Source organism: Anas acuta, chromosome 13 (genome assembly GCF_963932015.1).
Source record: "Anas acuta chromosome 13, bAnaAcu1.1, whole genome shotgun sequence".
Classification (NCBI taxonomy): Eukaryota; Metazoa; Chordata; class Aves; order Anseriformes; family Anatidae; genus Anas; species Anas acuta.
The window spans coordinates 8,835,077-8,854,535 of NC_088991.1; the positions used below are offsets into that span (position 1 = coordinate 8,835,077).

Here is a 19,459-nt window from a genome sequence, read left to right on the forward strand (position 1 = left end):
GCCTCTGCCATAAATAAAGTATGTCTGTTGTTCTCCACTATACAGTTTGTTCATAAATTCAAGGGTAAATGCCTCTTGCCAGCGGGTCAAAGCTTCTTCGGGTTCGTAACTCCACATTACTTGTCACTGAAGTCAGTGGTGGTTTCCCTGAGCAAGGGCTGAGCCAACATATGGTCTGGGCGAAGAGCAACTCCGCTGGCGGTTATTCCAGCACTAGTCAGGAGAACTTTAATTTCAGTGGGGTGAGAGCTCAGCCAGAACAAAACTGGGTGTAATTCCATTGAACTAATTGGGTTAATGCAATTGATGTTCTGGCCCAATAAGCTTAACTCTGATAATGCTTTGCCACTTTTATTAGCCAGCTTCTCCTTCGATTAACAGGGCTCGGCAAGCTCAATAAGACTTGTATAATTGCTATATAACAGCCGAATTTGGTCCAATGAATTCCACAAACTGAGCCAAGTTCTTTTACATTTCCTTAGCTCCAAGTTTGGTCCCTTTTAGTTACTGTTATCCTTTAAAACAATGACTTTCCCTTTGCAATCTGTCTTCCCTTCTAACCCAGAGAAGTAAATAACTGAGTAGAAATTAGGGCTATCTCTACTTGATTGATTTCAATGGAATTACAACAGGGTGATACTCACACAACTGTGAGTAAACTCATATCCAGCACAGAGCTTGCATAGAGGGGAACTCGGTGAAAATCAGAGAAGAAAACAAGTCTCAAACAGCTGCATCATCTGCTCACATGGCTTAGACCACTGGCATCAGCAGGACTCAGACAGAGTCCTGTAAGCACAAGTGGTCCTGCGGACACTACAACTGCGATTGCAATTCAGCACATGGTGCCTTCGTTTTTCTGATGCTGCTGCATGCATCGCTTCTGTTGACTTGCTTGACGTTTCTGCACACAGAGCAGGTGAAAGTGAGCATTCAAATCCAAGTCCTGTCTGCAGCCACAGAAGACCAAACCTAAAAGCAAGGCAGAGCCACAGCTCTGTGGTACCCAGGCGGTGGAGCTGGGCTCTCTCGGTCCTCCTGGGCACAGCGGTGGTCCCCTGCTGTGCCTCCTGCTCACCAGTGCTGCGGGCAGGGCTGGTGGGGATCCCTCTGCGCAGACCTGTTGTCCAACACCCTGAGCAGCCGCACTGCCCCACAGCCTGCAGTAGGCAAGGGCTCTTCTGCAGCCTCTCTCCAAACACTGAGCATGCACATCACTGCTTGAGCTGACTGCGGGGTCCTGGCCTTCGTCCTTGGTGAAGTTGTATGGGAAAAACGGTTTAACTCTCTGGTGACTTCAGGGCAGTGACAAGCATTAGCTCTCTGTGACATGTGGTGGCACCCTGAGGCAGAGTAAGGAATTGGATGGGGCAGTGCCATATTCAGACTCTGTATGATACCGTGGCATAAGTGTTACTTTGCAGGACACATCAACAGTAATGAATCCCCTTTTCACCTGAGCACACACAGGTTAAACTCTTAGTGCCAGCCCACAAAAACCTGCCCCAGTTTCTTTAAACCACTCTTCACACCTTCACTATTACCTAAAATGATTACAGTGTCAAGGAGCTGCCTGAGATGTTGATACCTACCCTGTGACTCTGAGCAAAGCTTATCTTTATAGTGTTTCCGTTGAAGCACCTACTGACACGGCCAAGTTTGATTCTCATCTGACACCAGCTTTATGCAGTAACTCATCTGCATCTGAATTTGCTCTCACTTCTATCTGCAGAGCCATGGGATCCCGCCGGCTGTACGCGAGACCTGAACTCAGTCTCTTCTGACTTCAACAGCTACCACCATGGGTTCAAGCTGGTGTAAGATGATCAGAATCACTGATCGTGAAAGACAACGGAAATAGACGAAATATCTCGGAAACAGAACAGCTAAAGTAAAGCTACCAAGAGGCAGGCGGGAACACAACACTGTAGAGAGGGCGGCTACTCTGTAAGTCAGGCAGAAACACTTTGTGTTCAGGAGCAAGGAAGTTTCAATAGTAAAAAAGAGCATAACTGAGCTTTTAGCCTATACATATAGGCTACAAAATATCAAGTGATATCTCTAAAATATGTCACTGCATCTAGTGAAATATATATATAAGTACATATACATATTTCTCTCTCTCTATATGTCTATATCATTAGACAATACAGAATGCCTGTATGCATTGCAGTGCCCCATGGTCTGGCTATGTCACGGAAGTACAGAAGTATTAGAAATAGACAAATTGAGCCCTCCCAACATTAACAAGACTGGTTTGTGTTGCACCAATAAAACAGTACGTAAAGCTGGAAGATGCCATAAGGACAGGGGACTGGTTTCTCACCTGCTTCCCCTCTGCCTCACACCCACTGCTCTCTGCTGGGGTCAGGGAGGTGCTGCGGGAGGCAGAGGCCCTTTGCACGGACACCTTGGTCCCTGGGTCTGCCCACATGTACAGCATTTCCACACTTGGCTCAAAATGACAAATTAATTTTCTTTGGTGACCTGTGAAATATTTTTCCTTTCTTAAAAGTTCAAGTCGCTGGTCTATTGCAGATGAGTTAACCTTGTGAAAAATGATACGCTGACAGCACAGTCAGAAGTGACACTGACTTCAGGGAACTGTTGCTACTTTCTGTCATGCCTTCATTGCTTGCAAGGAGACAAAAGATGCAAATAGGACTACACACAAACCACAGAGGAACACATTAATAATCCTACCACCACTCAACACTGGTAAGAGCATTTCCTCTTTAAGGCTACTGCATCATTTCTCCTGTGCTATGAAGTAATGATCACATACTTTTGTTGCAAATCCACATCCAAATCCACACATATGTGGGCAAACACATGTGAGTGTGCCTCAATACTGTGTGTAGTGGAGTTTCTCCTGAACTGAAAGCAAAGAAGCCTAGTAATACCGAAATCAGAATCATTTACTGGCTCCATTTCTTTCAGTATTTTAAACTGCACTCCCAAAATTAGTCATTGGATTTAGACAGCATTAAATACTGATAAAAATGCAATGAAAATATTTCTTCCAAAGTACCTAAAAACTTGTCAGAGGGTCTAAACTATTATAATGGAAGAACATCATAAAATCTGTGGAATTCAAAATGCATAGAAAATAAGGTCCAGATTCAATCTTCTCAGATTTTGTTTCTTTAGGAGGAACAAGATCTTGACCTTTATTCTTCAAAAAAATGCACACCACTGAAATCAACAGACCTGCCCTATCTTTCAAAGGAGGTCATCATGACACAGTATATTAATGGAAGCTATTTAAATAATTAAAGGTCTGAAGACCATATAAGAAAAATTGAAGTGAAGCTATAAGAAGCAAGCTGGGAAGGTTACCACCAACAATATCATCAAAAAAGCTGTAAGCTAAACCAGAATGGCAATAAAATAAAATAAAATAGCACAAATATTAGGCCAAACCTAGCTATCCAAACTCAGCGTGAGCTGTTAACATTGTTAGTTTGCTAGAATGGGAAGTGTGCTTTGCCCTTCCAAAGGAGCCAATGGAGCACAGCTGCAACCAGTGAACAACAGGAACACAGCCCATATGGGATGCAACATCTCAGGCTTTCCCTTTGAGCCCTGCTCTCATGGACAAAGGTTTCTCAACGTGCATCTCATGGCTACACATAGTCACTGCAGTCAACGCAGGACATGCTGCCTGCACGTTGTCAAATACTTCACTTAAGACCTGCTACAGCTCTTGACATGGAGGTTAAGTGCTATGTAAATGCCTCACTCCAGCACTTAGGACTTTGCTGCCCTCACATCTTGTACTGATAGAGCTCCCAAATGCTTGTGTGTAGCCCTCTGCTTGCATGCTCCCTTCACTGCTGAGCTATGGATATTGCTCCAAACCTCCTGAAGCATGGGACACAAATGACAGCCTTGTCAGCTCTGGCAATGTTTTATGAAGCTTGGTGTCCTTCTTAAAGCCCAGCTGCAGACCGAGAGATTACATCAGAGTCTCAGCCTCTCACTATTAAAACCAAATATGTCATTTCTGGCCCTCAGCATGCTTGAAAAATGCCTGAAAACATGTCTTGAAATCAGCTTCAAAGCTCATTATCTGTAAGGCAATGAAGGAACCAAAAAAAATTATTAAAAAAAAAAAAAGAAGCCATGATTTGGAGCCAATCTTGTAATTTTTGGTGCTTGGTTCATGACTTTGAATGCCTGAAGTGGGCAGTGTTAAGAGCAGACAGCAAATGCCCAAGCAAACACATGCTGCTTCCCCGTGGATCGAAACAAACAAACAATCTCGTTTGATTAACTCTGCTGGAAATAATATTTTAAAGGGTAAAATGATTCCACAAAGATGACATGTTAGCATTTGAAATGAGATGAATGCAGTGCCTGTAAAAGTGCAATAATCCTTAATAACTAACCCAAAAGAAGCATCATCCCCAGGGATAAGAAGGTAATTCACTCTCCATATTTAATTTGTTTCTAAGCTGCTTTTGAAACAAGATTGCTAAACAGTAAGTTGGCTTGGGATCTAGGCCTGACTGCTGGACTTACTGTAATCACGCCATTGACTCAGCATACATTTCAAACTAAGTCACAGGATGCAAAATCAGGTGGGATAATTCCTTAAGCTGTTTAAGCAAAAGATTGTGAATACGAGGTAAATTTGGAGATAAGAGTCTGTTTACGGCAAGCAACAGGCGTAAAGATAAGATGCTGTCTTCACTGAGTGACTGCAACTCATTCTTTGAACAGTCTTGTGACTGCAGATCGCGTTTCAAGCCATATCTATTTTTCATAAATTCATGGCAATCTAGGGTTTCAGTCTACATTAAAGGAAACAGTGATGACAGCACACTTAATTAGACTGAATAGTTACCGAATCTCATCAGCAAGATCTTGCAAAGGGAATGGAAAACTCTGGGTTGTGACAAAATCACCCCAGCACTACGTCTCAAGTACTCGCTCTGGTCAAAAGTAATTCTGGAAGTGTTTTGTTTTGGTTTTCAAACATTTTGTTTTTTAAAAAACAAAACAAAACACCCTTCTACATTTCTTAATTGTTCTTGTGGTCTTATTTATTAGCTACCGGGACCAGAATGAGCATGACAAACGCTGCCGGATTCACGTTTCAGCCATGTCACCACAACCCTCCAAGAAGAGATAAGGGGGTATCAACCACTTCAGCAACAGGAATGTGCAGATAGTACAGGATGTGCATGTTCTGCAAATGGCTTTTGCAGACAACCCTAAACTGTATGATTCCTCTTATGACACACCTTGACTACAGTTACAATACAGTCTTCTAGAACAAAATATCAGCAATTATTGATTTTTAAGAAAAGGTAACTTACAGGGAAATAATATACATCAGCTACAGTAATGTTGGTCTTAAATATGCACTGGGCAGAGTCCTTAAACTGCTCTTATTGCAAATATCCAAGGCCTGCTCTAAAAATCATAACAGTCTGAACCTTTTAAATGCAAATTTGTCCTATTTATCTGGTCACAACCCAGTGAGTAGAATCCAATAACTCACCAGATTAAAGGATATACAGGATTATATAGCAGAAGGTAATTGCAATTAACTAATATCTGGATGGCATTTAATACACACATTGTATTATTTCAATGAGATGAGACAGAATAATATTTACATTGCTATGAGCATTTTCTGTTTATAGAAGTGGAATTTACAGTTCAGTAAGGTATGCAGGCATTACATCAAGAATGAGATGAGACCATTTAAAGTCTTGTGAATTATTGATATAAATTCATTTTGTTTTGTTTCATGCACCAGCGCTTCTTGCAGTGGCACCAGAAGAGCAGTGCAGTTTATAACAAGGAAAAAAAAAAGAAGAGGAAAGAGCAAATGTGAAATGGTGTAATTTATTCACAATTGCTTTGAAATTCTATCTGAATTGTCTCATTATTATTCACACATTAGAGGAATGGTCCAAAACATGACAGCATGGGTAAATAGATGCAGAGCTTAGAAAATAGGTAATTTGACTGAAGTATTCCTGGCCATTATTAAACAAATGTTATATTGCTTTTGGATAAATCTGTTGATTTTATTTAATTTGTCATTGTTTTCATGATAGCAAGGTAATACTATTTGTTTCTAATGCTCCGAAATGAACAAAACAGGTGTAAATTGATGCCACACGGAATTATAACGTTTCAACAGTAGCTGGTTAGTTAAACTTCTAGAGAATTTCATGAAGAATCTGCATACACTTATTAATGGATTTTTACATACAACATCAATGCTTAGAGTGTAGCATTCCTGTTAAAATCTGCTTTCACTGAGTCACTATGCAAGAAGAGATTGTTCTATGAAGAAAAATCTTGGATGAGTATTTGTTTGAGATTAAACAGCAAAACTGAAAGAAAAATCACAGATTTAGTATAGGAATGGTAGATGAGACTATGAAAGCTAATATTTTGAAATTGCCTAAAAACTGCAATAAATTGTGCTGCCTACTGAAATTATTAAGCCAACAATAAACAGGTAGAATGGAATATCAAAACCTCATTGCATAGTGTGTCATCTTTCTTTAATGAGGCATTCCTTCAACCTTTTACCTCTTAACACCTTTGGTGATCTTACATTATGTAGCTGTAAGATATTCAATGTTCTCTTTTAGAGATTAAGCCTATAGGAAGTATGAAATCTTAGCAACATACTGTGTAAGGTAATGATGCCAGAATTAAGTGGCGAAAAGCTTGGTTCAGGTTCAGAAGATGATTGTGAGTGAATAGCTATAACTTCTACTAATTTATTTCAGAAGGGGCTTATCATATATACCCTCAAATATTTAAGACTGTTTGTACTATTTCTCAGGAATCCATATCTTCTCAAAGTGCTTTTTTGTTTTCACTTGAAGGCAGCATGGACTTAAAACAATACTGCAGGGAATGTACCGTTCCATAAAGCACATAAGGATGGCAGGATCCAGGAGACACAAGGCATAGAAAATTGTCGAAAATGATTAGATGGTACAACACATACTGCTCTTGAGTCATAAGTTCCATTTATGGTGACTTCTACTTCCAATAGATAGGATATTAAAAAAGGCAATAAAAATGAAGTTACATGAATAAACTTCCAGAAATGAGTGGAGTTCCACCAGTGATCGTCTGTGCGCTGGTAGAGGTAGAAGAATGGGGATGTTATGAGCAGGGCAGCAGTCACTACAACAAATGAGCCTCAATGCGGAGCCAGTGGAGTCCTTGGCGAACGTAACGAACCAGATTGGTCATACTGCTGTGTTGCGTTAAGGGTCCCATCACTGAGTCCAGGTCTACAAAGAATTCTGCAATACACAGGAAACAGAAGTTATTGCGTCGGGCAGCAGTACAGAAATACACGTATTGCCAAGATTTCACAAGCAGTAGCAAATAACAACCAACAATCCGAACCACCGGTGGCTGAGACCTCGCTTTCTCACCCTATTGAACACCCAGCGTGCGGCACGTGGCCAGCTGACACCGTGTAGGCTGCGGGTCTGCAGAGCAGGTGCCAGGTACAAAAATATTATCAATACTTTCTTCAACAAGCGAGCGCTGCTTTGAGGTCTTCAATCCAAGTATTGACAGCCTGACCCTGGTCAGAGTGGGAGCTACAGCAGTATCACAGCACAAAGTGATTTGGCTGGAGGCAAGCATATAATGAAAGCTTAGGGGCATCACCACTGCGTTCAGATGCTGCAGATAGCAGTTACTTTTCATCTTCCTTCCTCTGTCTTTCATTCCCCTCCTCCAGTGCGAAATCAATAAATTTAGGGGATGAATAACATGCTGTCCTGCTTGCATTCTAGTGATCTCATCCTGGGCTCAAATAAATAATAAATACTTTAAACACTGAAAATTCACTTTAAAGCCTAATTTCAGTTTACCAATCTGAAAACACTTCTCAAAAAAGCTCTCGAGTGATGAAGAGCCGATAGTTTTCTCCTGTAGAGAAAAAGCGCTGTTATCTTTGGAAGCTTAAAAAATATATCTCATTCTGTAAAGTCAGCTGAGAGCTTGACATTATAAATGGTGAACAACACTCTAGGTGATCCACCATGAACCAGCAGATGGGTTGGCTTTGGGAAGTCTGCCGTTTAGCCTGCCTTACAGATACAGGTTTTGTGACAAACTCCATCTCTTCTCCCTCACATTCAGAGCCTTACTGACACAGGGAAATCCACCCAGAGGTACGTGGCAGGATGTACGCGCCGTCCTTTTCAAACCAGATCAGTCTGGCGGGTCACAGTTCTGCTGCTCTCCCTCTTGGTATGCTTTTTTATTTTAATGGCACATCTTTTGTCAGTCTGACAAGAAAGGCTTCTGTCTCCTGCTCAGAGCCAGCTGGACAGGAGTCAAGTCCAAACTGGGAGCATGCAGGCACACTTAGAGGAGCACAAAACCTAAGCTGACAGCCGTGCACAAGGGGAGGCTTCACAGCTCCTATAATGTGGAAGAGAGCTCCTGTATCTGCATAGGCATGACCTAAGAAACATCTATGACAGCAGTGAGACCCAGAGGTAAAGGCTTTTAGACGTTACAATGATGGGGCCACATTTTTCTCCCAACCTCTGTTAGCTCATCAGGGACACGTCCTTGGGCAAGACACCCCCTGTGATTCAGAAGACAACAGAAACAATGAGAGTTGACCACAAAAAAAGAATGTGACTAGATCTGTTTTTTTGATAGAAAATTTGGTTTTCACTTAAATACTTTCCTTTTTCTTCTTGTTCTTCCTTTTTATTTTATTTTATTTGGGGGAGGGGGGGGGAGAGGAGGGAATAGAAGATGGGACCACTTTTATTCCCAGGGATTTTTTTATTTTTATTTTTTTATGATGAACTGACTGCCCAAACCCCTAAAATAGAAATCAGGAGACCTTTAGAGGTAGCCATGAGATAAAGGCGAGTCCTGTCCCAGCCAGCAAGATACTGGTGTTTTGAATGATGTGAGAGATGCAGGCAAAAACTGCTAAATGTCATTACAGGTAGGTTTCATGAAACTCTAACATTTCTCATGTACTAATGTCTTAAATATAACCTTCTCTAAATGAAATCCATCATGTGATATAATGAAGGCTATCACAGCAATTCTTATACATGCATTTTTCTTACACCATGCATTTTTGAATTGCAGTTTAATTGTGTTTAAGTATGCAACTTTAAATCTGGTATTTAATTAGAAATGAGGTATCTTTTCAGACAAAACGTAAAGGCAGACGCACTATAGCATGTATGAAACCCTGATCTCTCTCCAATGGATTATAACACTTAAATGAAATTTGAAGTAACATGAGCTTTCCATTCATTGTAACAAGGCTGCAGTTTGTGAAACAAGATATGAAGGAACAGGGCACAACCCTAGATATCTTGCTCGTGTGAGAAACTCTTATTTATGCAGCCAGTCCCACTAAAGTCAAGGGGACTGCTCATCTGAATAAAGATTACTCCTATATGGCTTTGCAGAATTAGGCTTATCTGATTGTAAATCAAAAGGAGAACAAAGAAGTGCACAGGGGGAAAGAGGCAGAAAGAGTCAGCAGGTTTTTTCTCATCCAGCTCTAGGACTGATAACAGCAGTGGCTGGGTACATTTTCTGTCTGCTGGCTGAATGCCTGAGCTATTTTGATTCAATACCAAGCAGAACATTTAACAACTCCACAACACACAGGGCTAATTACAAGATTATCACCATCTTTCTCCTATCAGAGCATCCTTCTGCATTCCCACTGTAATATTCTGCAGTACATTTGACAGGGAATCACTTTCACACTTTGTGAAAATGGATGCAACTATGGAAAAAATCCAAAACGCTACTAAATTAACCAATGCGAACAAAGGCAAGAAGCAGTGGGGAGGACTGGACAGAACTTCTATTATTGTTCCTCATCCAGGGATAGATCATTATGACCCACCATTCAGACATAAAACCCTATAAATCTCACGCTTGGTTTCTCTAAATCAGTGGAAATTTGCCACTGACATTAATGGGAGTAAGATCAAACTGCATGCAGCGAGCACGTTTGTCAGGAAAAGTCAGCCATCTGAGATCTCAGTATAATTTAAGAGAATGAGCCAATTCACAATGAGAATATTTCCCGGTTAGGCTCTGTACCTCCAGTGTCAAAGAAAGCTTTGTCAACGATTTGTGTAAGCCCAACGCTGGAATCTGAATAATTACATTATCATGGGGCAGTTCACAGATGGCCAAAAATAGGCCATATTTGTCCTTTAGTTACATCTCTGCAGCTCCACTACACTCGATACAACCCATGCACAAACTGCTTGGCAGAACTCCTTTGAAACGACTGGGGTAAAGACTTATATTTTGATTTTAGGAATAAGGAAGCATATTTGCAATCCAACCACAGGAGAGCCAAGGCTGTGGTTTTCAGTGGACATGTCCTAACCAGACTCCCTGCATAAACATAACATCTAATGTTTGCTTTTCATCCTAACTAGCATTTGAATAGTCTTAAACTGGTTGACAGAGCAGTCTGAAAATAACCTTGGTTCTCTATGAGGAGTTGAAACTGTGAACGAATGTGCAGACTCAAAAGCTCTCATCACTTGGGGCTCATGCTCACTAAATTATTTGCCAGCTGCTCTGATAACCCCACGTTCAGCATGTTACACATCCCCCCTCTGTGCTTGACAAGACAAGATACGCCTTGGCTGCAGTGACCAGCAAGCAGATTTGGTCTGTTTGCTCAAGCTGTCGCAGTTGTGCTCTTAGATGTGGCGGTGCTGGGCCCAACCCTCAGTAACGCCTACGAGAACGGAAAAAAAGCCAAAGCAGATGAGCCAGGGGGAACAAGGAAGAAGCCATGTGGGGCACCTTTATTCTCCTTCGTCAGCTTGTCAGCCATGTCCCAGTGCTCGTAGCTCCGCAGGACGTTGTTGGTGATGTTGACGTGGCTGGCAGCCATGTGGTGGATGCGCTGAGGGATGGTGATGGTCCCTGCCGAGGAGGAGCCAGCGGTGCCCGCGCTGCTTCCAGCAGAGCTGACGGGGGACGGGCTTAGGGACATGGGCGACGGCGTTTCTGTGCTCCTGCGAGAGACAAAGGCGGAGTGAGACCCCCTTGCATGTAACCGCTTTGATGCCATCCTAAATGGACTTGAAAACTCAACTCCACACCCCAGCGAGGGGAGAATGCACAGTAGTATCTCCTGGTTATACGAGAGGGAAGAGCTTATAAACTGGGACTGATGGAAAATAAAAAGTGATTTAATTCTCTCTACAAATGAACCTGTTATTTAAAAACAACAACAACAAAAAAAAAAAAAACAACAAAAAAACACAAAACCAAAAAACACATCTATCAAAAAAATAGAGCAATCTTTCAGAGAAAGAAGTATCTCATAGCTGTAACGATTTTTCTACCTGCTGCCAGAAGCTGCTATGGCAGTTAGAAAACACTCAATGTACAATATTGGCTTATTATCAAAGCATTTTGTGGAAACCACAATGACAGTTTGCTCCAAATACAGTCACCACAATAAGTAAAGTGCAAGTCTTAAAAGCACCCTGCAGAGCAGTATTAGGAGCTGAGGGTACTGCAGGATTATGAATATCTCCATAGGATTCTTTAAGACTGGCTATGGAGATTTGTTTCTAATTGCCTACAGTTCATCCACACAGCTTTATACAGAGCAGTGTTTTAAGTTACCTACTTAGTGCAGCACTAATGTTCTAATATAGATTTTCCTTTAATTCCACCACCAGCAATTAGGAATCACCTGCTGGCTGCAGGCAGCGTGGAGGTCAGCACGGCAAGCTCGTGTTTGGAGCTGTGCGGCGCTGAGCGCTCACATACAGATGTTCTCTTTGAAAACTGGTTTCAGAGAACAAGATGAAGGGTTCCAAAAATCTCTTCTCTTGCCCCCCTTTGGAAGCACTTACCTAAACAAATGCACTCGCTTTGCTGTGGAGCACACTTGAAATGTGGGGCCAAGATGCTCCCTGTGCTCTGCATGAAGCAAAGCCACCAGGACTCCCCTAGAGCAGTGGCCACCAATGCCTCACGCTGTGCGACAGCATAAAGCTCTCTCAGAGTTGTTATGGGCCTGATCCAAAGCCCATAATGGGATGGAAAGGCTCCTCTTGGCTTTATGAACTGCTCTCGGTGGTCCTAAACGTGAAGCATAGGCACAGACCTGCTGTGCTGTCACCCTGCAGGTGCTGTAGGACAAACTCTGCCATCATGGCACAGCACTGGGCTAAAAGGCATTTATGGCGACAGCTTTTACTGCAGGTTTTCCAGCAGTGCCCTGCTATTCCCTATGCTCAACAACAGACTCGCCAAGATGTGATACGTCCTTTCTCCAGAGCTAGAGAACAAGTTAATTCAGCAGCCAGTAGCTTTTTACACAGCTTATGTGTTATAGCTTAAGCATGTCCTACGGCACAAACGCTTTATTTTTAAGTCTCAAAGCATCCTGGTTACTTGACACGCCGCAGCGTCTTTAATGCACAGAAGAGCTGAACTCTACTCGATTAGGTCTGGGAGCAGTTAAAAATCATAAGTATCTGAGGGGACCAGGAGTATTTTGTTAGAGGCACTTACAACAAGCTGACGCACTTCTGCCAAATAAAGCACATTGTTCATTGGATTTACCCCGTTGTGCACGGCCATTATTACTGTGGTGAGTCTATTAAATCTCTCTATTTTGTGCTTTCTGTCGCTAGAGGTGGGAAACATTTCTGTAATGAAACCAGGGAAAACTTGTTTCATTGCCAGCCTGGAACTCGGGCCAACTTCGTAGAGGTTCACAATCCTTTCAAACAAAAGTGGACAAAAATTCCAGCGAGCCAAGCTGAGATTTTGGATGGCGTGAGATCCTGAGCCAGACAACACTTCATGGCGATAGATAAGCTTTGCTTTGTTCAAAAAAAGATTTAAGAATATCCTGCTGCCTCCCCTTCTTGAACCAGGCTGCTGCTCTGTCCCCAGCCACACCCTGACGGTGTTTGGTCTCTCTGTAGTGTGACTTCTCCTCCCACCTGGTACAAATTTGCAGGAGAATAAAAAGGATCTGGAGAGCCAGGAGCCCTGAGGAAGGCAAAGCACGTGCTACCAGTGGCAGCATCAGGCCCACAGCAAGCCCTGAGCCCACTAGGACACACCTGGGATATACGGCAGCTTGGAGTCACTTGGAGGGCAGAGGGGTCAGAAGGCCTGGATATGGACGGGTCACTGGTGTCTTAATAACACCACTACAACAAGACCTTGTCATATTAATTATTCTTCCCCTCTAAGTGCTTCTTTCTAGTAATAAAAGATGGGTATAGCCATTTCTAAAGAAACAAAAGAGGTGTGATGTTCCAGTGGTCTACTTTGGCACTAAAACTTGATGTAGACCCTTACTGTATTTCTACTGCAATACAAGGTTTCACTCACATTTAAAAGCCTCGATCAACTGGCTTAATAGAATGGAATAGTTCAGTTGGAAGGGACCTTCAAAGACCATCAAGTCCAACTGTCTGACCATTTCAGGGCTAACCAAAAGTTAAAACATGTTCTTGAGGGCATTATCCAAATGCCTCTTGAATGCTGACTGGCATGGGGGATCAACCACCTCGCTAGGAAGCCAGTTCTGGTTACCACCCTCATGGTAAAGACATTTTTCCTAGTGTCCTGTCTGAACTTCCCCTGGTGCAGCTTTGTGCTGTTCCTGCACTTCCTATCACTGGCTACAAGGGAGAAAAAAATGATACCTTTCTCTCCACTTCTCCTCCTCAGGAGGTTGTAGAGATTTTTGGATGATTTAATTTAGGGCTTGCTTTTCCACTGTTAAAATACATTTTCAGTTTTTGTTTAAAGCATTTTTTTTTTTTTGCTTTAGTTTGTATTACAATCTATACTTAATTCTACACACGCACACTAAAAAATATTTTGAATTATGTAAGACAATATTTTTCTTCAAGAAAAATTTCACAATTTTTGGTTTTGCATAGATTCAGAAAAAAGTCTGTATGAAAACTTCAATTCTTTGTGTGCTAAATTTCAACCCCTTCTACAGTTGCATTACTTTGTTTCCGTAGTTGGCTCCTCAGGAGTGCCTAACAGTCATTTCTTCTTATGAATCACCAGAAAGAGACCATTACCAATAATCATTTTCAGACTACTGAAATAAAGAAGAAAATAAAGGTAAAGTCCTTCTCCTTTCTTTTATCTGTATGTGTGACCAGGAGAAGGAGCAGGAAAAATGTGTGCCAGGTGGAAATGGATGTCACAAGATACAGGCAAGGTTGCAGCAGCAATGCGCCTTCACTGAACAGCAGACCATAACTGCATTACTCTGGTTTCACATTTGAAGCAAGGATGTTTTAACATGAGTATAAAGCCTCTGATAATTGGTTGACTAAGTGCCCTAACATTTTTACCACTATTATGCCTTCAGTTTTATTAATCAGCACTTACCATATATCAATGAAAAATTCATTGGTCTTTCATTACTGAACGAATCATTGAAAAATCATTGCAATGAAGGTTAACTTTACTTTGGCTTCCTGAAATGACATGGTACTTGCTAGCTAATTAACAGATATTTTTATGGCCTTCATTTGGCTGGAGAAGCAAACTGTCAAAGAATTCAGCACGGACCCACCACAGCTGATTTTAGACTTACGGGAGCTTTGAACAAAGAAGGTGTGTTTCAGCTCTTCCTTTCCACCCACAGTGGATGGCTTACACGGGTTAATAATTTAGCCCAGAGGAAACTTATCCCCACAAGCCAAAGGCAGCTGTATTGAGCATTATCCATGAAGATCAATTTTGTTGCCCAGAAGAACATTTTCTACCTGCTGGATATTTGCAACATACCTGTAGCTCCCAAACCACATATCATGGCCTGGATTTTGTCTTTAGAGATACCAAAACATTTCCCCTTCCCTCCCCAGAAACACTTGGTCCCAGACAGAAATACATAGCAAAAAATACTCACTTTCCATTGCCGCCCCAAGGTGAGGGGGCCTGTGAGGCTTTTGAAGAGTTCTGCAAGTACAAAACCAAAAGGTAAATAAAGGAGATGTAAGATGAAGTACATGAATACTGATGACTAAAGGTTCAACACTCCGTGCTTTAGTAGGAAGAGCTGCAGTGCGTGTATCAGAACAGCAGCACTGCACATCACTCTCATAATTAAACGGCTGGTGGGTGACTGGTAGGTTCCAACCAGCAGCATAAAAGTCACTTGATGAAAGAGGGGATACAGCAAAGCCTTGGTAAAATCAGACAGAGTTTACAAAGAATTGGTTTAATTACCACTTAAACTTATTCTACAAAGTCAGCTCTTCAGAGTGCAAATGACTCCTTATCTTTAGGGGGACCTGCAATTTTTAATCAGAAACAAAAGGAACTCTTGCAGATGCCTTACCAAAATGCAATTCTCCCAAGTTACAAGGGAAGGTGGCTTGGGATTCAGATAGAAATAAAACTTCTAAGTAAGGATCTGCTTGAATGCTCTTATTTTTATGTATTTTATTTGCACAAATGGACTTGCCTTACCTGCTTACTCTATCTGCCTTTCACATCTGTGTGGCACCTTGTACAACCCAGTACAAAGACTGCCCAGCAACAAGAAAGCACAGATTTTTTCCAGTCTTGCTCAGACTGGATAGTATCTTTTCTAGTTCCTGTAAGAAGCGGTAGGATCAGGGCTGAAGCTATCTGTGTGTGCTCTCTGAAAACAATCACTCTGAGCTCTCTTGCAAAGAAGTCAGCACACAGTAAAAATTCAATCAAATTTTACAAGTTCTCTGCAAGTAATACAAGTATTACTGTTATTATTACAAGACTCATTTGATTACTATAATCACGGCGTTGCACATGAGGCACAGAGATCCAATGGAGCACAGAGCAGACAAGGGACATGCAGCTGACTCTGACAGTAAAATCCTATGCTCGACTTCTAAAACATAGCTGAATTTGCCAAACAGGATTGACCAAAGCAGAAAAAAAATGCCCAAACCATAACACTGGCCATGGTTATATGTTCCTGTACAGCATGCCACCGTGTTTTATGAAAGATGTGAGCATGAACTGGAACGTTCTGTACTACAGAGCACATGTACTGTGTATTTTTGCCACCCACTCATACATAAGAAAGAGGGAGATGCTAAACTCCCCTGGAAAGCCTTCAGAGATGAAGCAGCAGCTTTGAGATTAGTTTCTACTGTCTGGGGATTGTTCCCGACAGTGTCTGGAGAGAGTATCTCAAGACTAGATCTTGATGGGAGGTAGTTATTTGACAACTAGAATGTTTGAAATATTTTTGCTGAGGACTAGTGACAACACATTTTCCAAAAACTTAAACATCTTCCTGAAACTCATAGATGGAATGAATAAAAGGATGTCACTTCTGCTGATTTTAAAAAGTTCTATTTCAATTTTAAACATTTATCTTTTTGGCTATATTATAACTCAAGTTCTCTCTAAATTTCAAAATTATTTTTTATGATTAAAAGGTTATTTTCTGTTTTGAAATGTCAAAAATACCAATTTGAGACTTTTAATTGGAAATTAATCAGAACCAGTTCTGTTCCCAAATGGTTTCAATTTGGACAAAGTTCCTATGAGGAAAAGTATGAAAAACAATTATATAAAAATACTCCTCTTCAGCTTTGCTGTAAACAGTGGGTTGCTCTCCGTAATTAAAATTGTGCAAAACTTTGAATAACAACTCTATTAAAATAGCTAATCCATTTAATTTGTATTACGGATTCTTGCCAATGAACAGAGAACTTTGTGCAGCAATACAAAACTAATACATAGTTAACAGCTCCCATTCTTGTCTTTTCTCCTTGGATGTCTTCCCTACAAAAAGATCCTGAACATATAATTGTATACGCTCAAACACTATTTCTAGCAAATGAGTTACAGTGGCCCATAGCATACGCACAGTAACATTAGCTGAAATTCTCAGCTTCAACTGGAAAGTCCCAAATCAGCTTTTTTGGTATGTCTACTTTATTACCTTTTTTTCCCCTCTTATTTTCATTTACATTAAAACAGATTCTCCATGCAGATGCAGTCAAACAGTCTTATGCTGACAGTAATAATATGTTCTTCATTGCACATACAGTCTTTTCTTTGCACAGTCAGAGAAAGTAAAGGGGCTTTAAGGGAACAGAAAATCACCCCACTTTTTTTTTTTTAAAAAAAAAGAAATCATTGCTTTCAGCAGTTAAAGTTTATCAAATGATTTATCTAATAATCATTTTTGTAAGAGACAGCCTATACCCATCCTGGATAAAATCTGAAGTGGAAGGAATGCACTTCATGAAAATGCTGAGGCTATAAATGTGTCTAGTTGAAATTTTATTGCACAAATCCCTGACTGAAAACTCACTGAAGACAACAGAACACCTAATGACTTCAGGACATCTTCAATTTAAGCAGAAGATGAAGAGAAATATTACTGAAGTTACAGACATACGCACACACTGAGAATAATGGTGAAGTCAGGGCTGAATGGTGGTTCCTAGCATGAGATCATGCTGGACTTTTACAACAGAATAACCATTTTATGACTATTTGTATGAAAATATTAAAACTGCAGTGGTACAATGTTTAGTGCATTGCAGTACTAACATGTCAAAACCTGGGCCAAATTCAAAGAGGCTGAAAAAAAAAAAAAAGAAAGAAAGAGACCCATGGGCTGTCATAGCAGTACAATTACATAACTGCAAAATAATATATAATAATCAAGTACAAGAATTAATGTATACTTCAAACAGCATTAGCTAGTAAAATATAAATATCAAAACCTTGGGAAACTGCAGAAAGATTCTGTTCTCCCAAATTAGAGAAGGTGAGAACTTGTTCTTACACTGGATAAACAGCATTTGACAAGGTAAAGGAAAACATCACTGAGTCATAACAGTCACTTGGTCCCCACTCTGAAGTTCCTCAGAAATAAAAGGAGAGTGCTAAAGGCAGCTCCTATTGAGCCGAAGTTACAAGGCAGCAAGTAGACTTACACTGGAGATAGATGACGTCAAAGAAGAGTCTGAAAAATCTGTGAGTGTGCAATAAGATTCAGCTTATCTAGCTGAATTTAAATCTAAATTTGACTAAGTAAAGCCTAAATAATTGCTTTATTATGGTTCATTGGGGGTCAGCTCATAATCACTTGCACATTGAAATCTTGAAAGAATCATTTTCCTTTACAGAAACTTGTATAAACATTACATGGCGTTGAGAATAATGTTATTTTAGTAGAGTTGCTGAGCATGGTCTTTTGAATCAAGTGGCTAATCCAAAAATCCCCCAAATCACTTCTGTCCCCACTCCCTGGCCGCCATCCTGCCTGCATTTCCCAGGGGAGAGGTTAAATGTGGGACTTCTGAGCCATGCAGTTATACTTGTGAGAGCTCTCACTGCTGGTATGAATTTCATTTCACATCAATAAATTAAACAGAATAAAGATTACCTTAAAATATTCCATCAGAGATCTGGAGTACTTCATAGCATGGTCCTTCTTTAGTTTAAACATTCTCAAGTAGAGAAGCGATAAGCATCGGTAGCTGTGGTAATTAGGAAAGGATTATGTTAATTCCATTGCTTAATGAAACCTATGAACTGAAAAAAAAAAAAGCTGACCTATATTTTGCAGTTTCTGTTCTAAGGTTAGATTTTGAAATATAAGCAAATGGAGAAAAATAAAAAAAATGGTAAAAAGCATTAAAATCCCATCTTGATAAGAGTATAAATTAGAAGAATAAATGTTTAGTCAGCTGCTGAAGAAATCCATTAGTTATCCTTTAATAGTTTAATGGAAAACAAGAATAATGATCTTCTGTAAGCTGCTTAAGTAATTCAGTACTTTTAAAGTCCTCCTTAAGATTTTAGCTGCTTCTCATTGTCGCAGTGGGACTTACCATAAAACTGCTAGTTTCTTGTCCCCTTCTGTAGCAGAAGAGCCTGTGAAATTCTTGAGTCTCATGGCATACCTTGTCAAAAAGGTAAAGCGAAAAGAAACGTGTAAGATGTTTCTGAGATTACTGGTGGTACAATGAAAAAATAACAGCTACACATAGATAAACTTCTCCAACCACAATGGGTAATGATCACATTGTTCCATAACAGTAGGATGATACAAAATTCAACAGAAAGCACCATGTAAAATCTGGTGGGCTAAAATAAATTGCCAACCCATTTTCGGGGCCAACAAGGTGACTTGTTCTTGAGCACGTTAGCTGTGTTATATGTAGCCATCTGGGCTGAGCCCTGCAAACAGAACTGATGAGCACTGGACAGAAGCGTAAGATCTTGGCCCGATATGTATTGAAGAGTAGAGTAATGTGTAACAAGGTTTTACATGTAATACTTTGGCCTTGAGTAATACCTTCTTCATCCTTCTCATATATGCTTTTCCAAAGCTTTTAATGTATTTTATATAGAAAGTGGTTTTAAATACAGGAAAGGTCATGTTTACAGCTTTTTAAGTTCTTAGGTCCATGACTTTGAA

At 40.6% G+C, this 19,459-nt stretch overlaps 1 protein-coding gene and 1 long non-coding RNA gene across 8 annotated transcripts in view; one reads left to right on the forward strand and one right to left on the reverse strand.

The window, feature by feature from the left end:
• The window catches only part of LOC137863847 (uncharacterized), a 52,063-nt gene extending 47,941 nt beyond the window's left edge, over positions 1-4,122 (forward strand). Inside the window, exon 14 of the long non-coding RNA XR_011101186.1 lies at positions 1,733-4,122. This is a non-coding gene — a long non-coding RNA (uncharacterized lncRNA). The remainder of the gene's footprint in view (positions 1-1,732) is intronic.
• A 1,714-nt stretch (positions 4,123-5,836) lies between these two features.
• AFF2 (ALF transcription elongation factor 2) overlaps positions 5,837-19,459 on the reverse strand; it is a 363,897-nt gene continuing 350,274 nt past the window's right edge. For all 7 annotated transcript variants that reach the window (XM_068697361.1, XM_068697362.1, XM_068697359.1 and 4 more), the window contains exons 17-21: positions 18,870-18,941; positions 18,422-18,515; positions 14,933-14,982; positions 10,822-11,036; positions 5,837-7,289 (exon numbers count right to left, since the gene is read on the reverse strand). In XM_068697361.1, the coding sequence (XP_068553462.1) occupies positions 7,168-7,289; positions 10,822-11,036; positions 14,933-14,982; positions 18,422-18,515; positions 18,870-18,941 (553 nt within the window). In that variant the 3' untranslated portion in view covers positions 5,837-7,167. The remainder of the gene's footprint in view (positions 7,290-10,821; positions 11,037-14,932; positions 14,983-18,421; positions 18,516-18,869; positions 18,942-19,459) is intronic.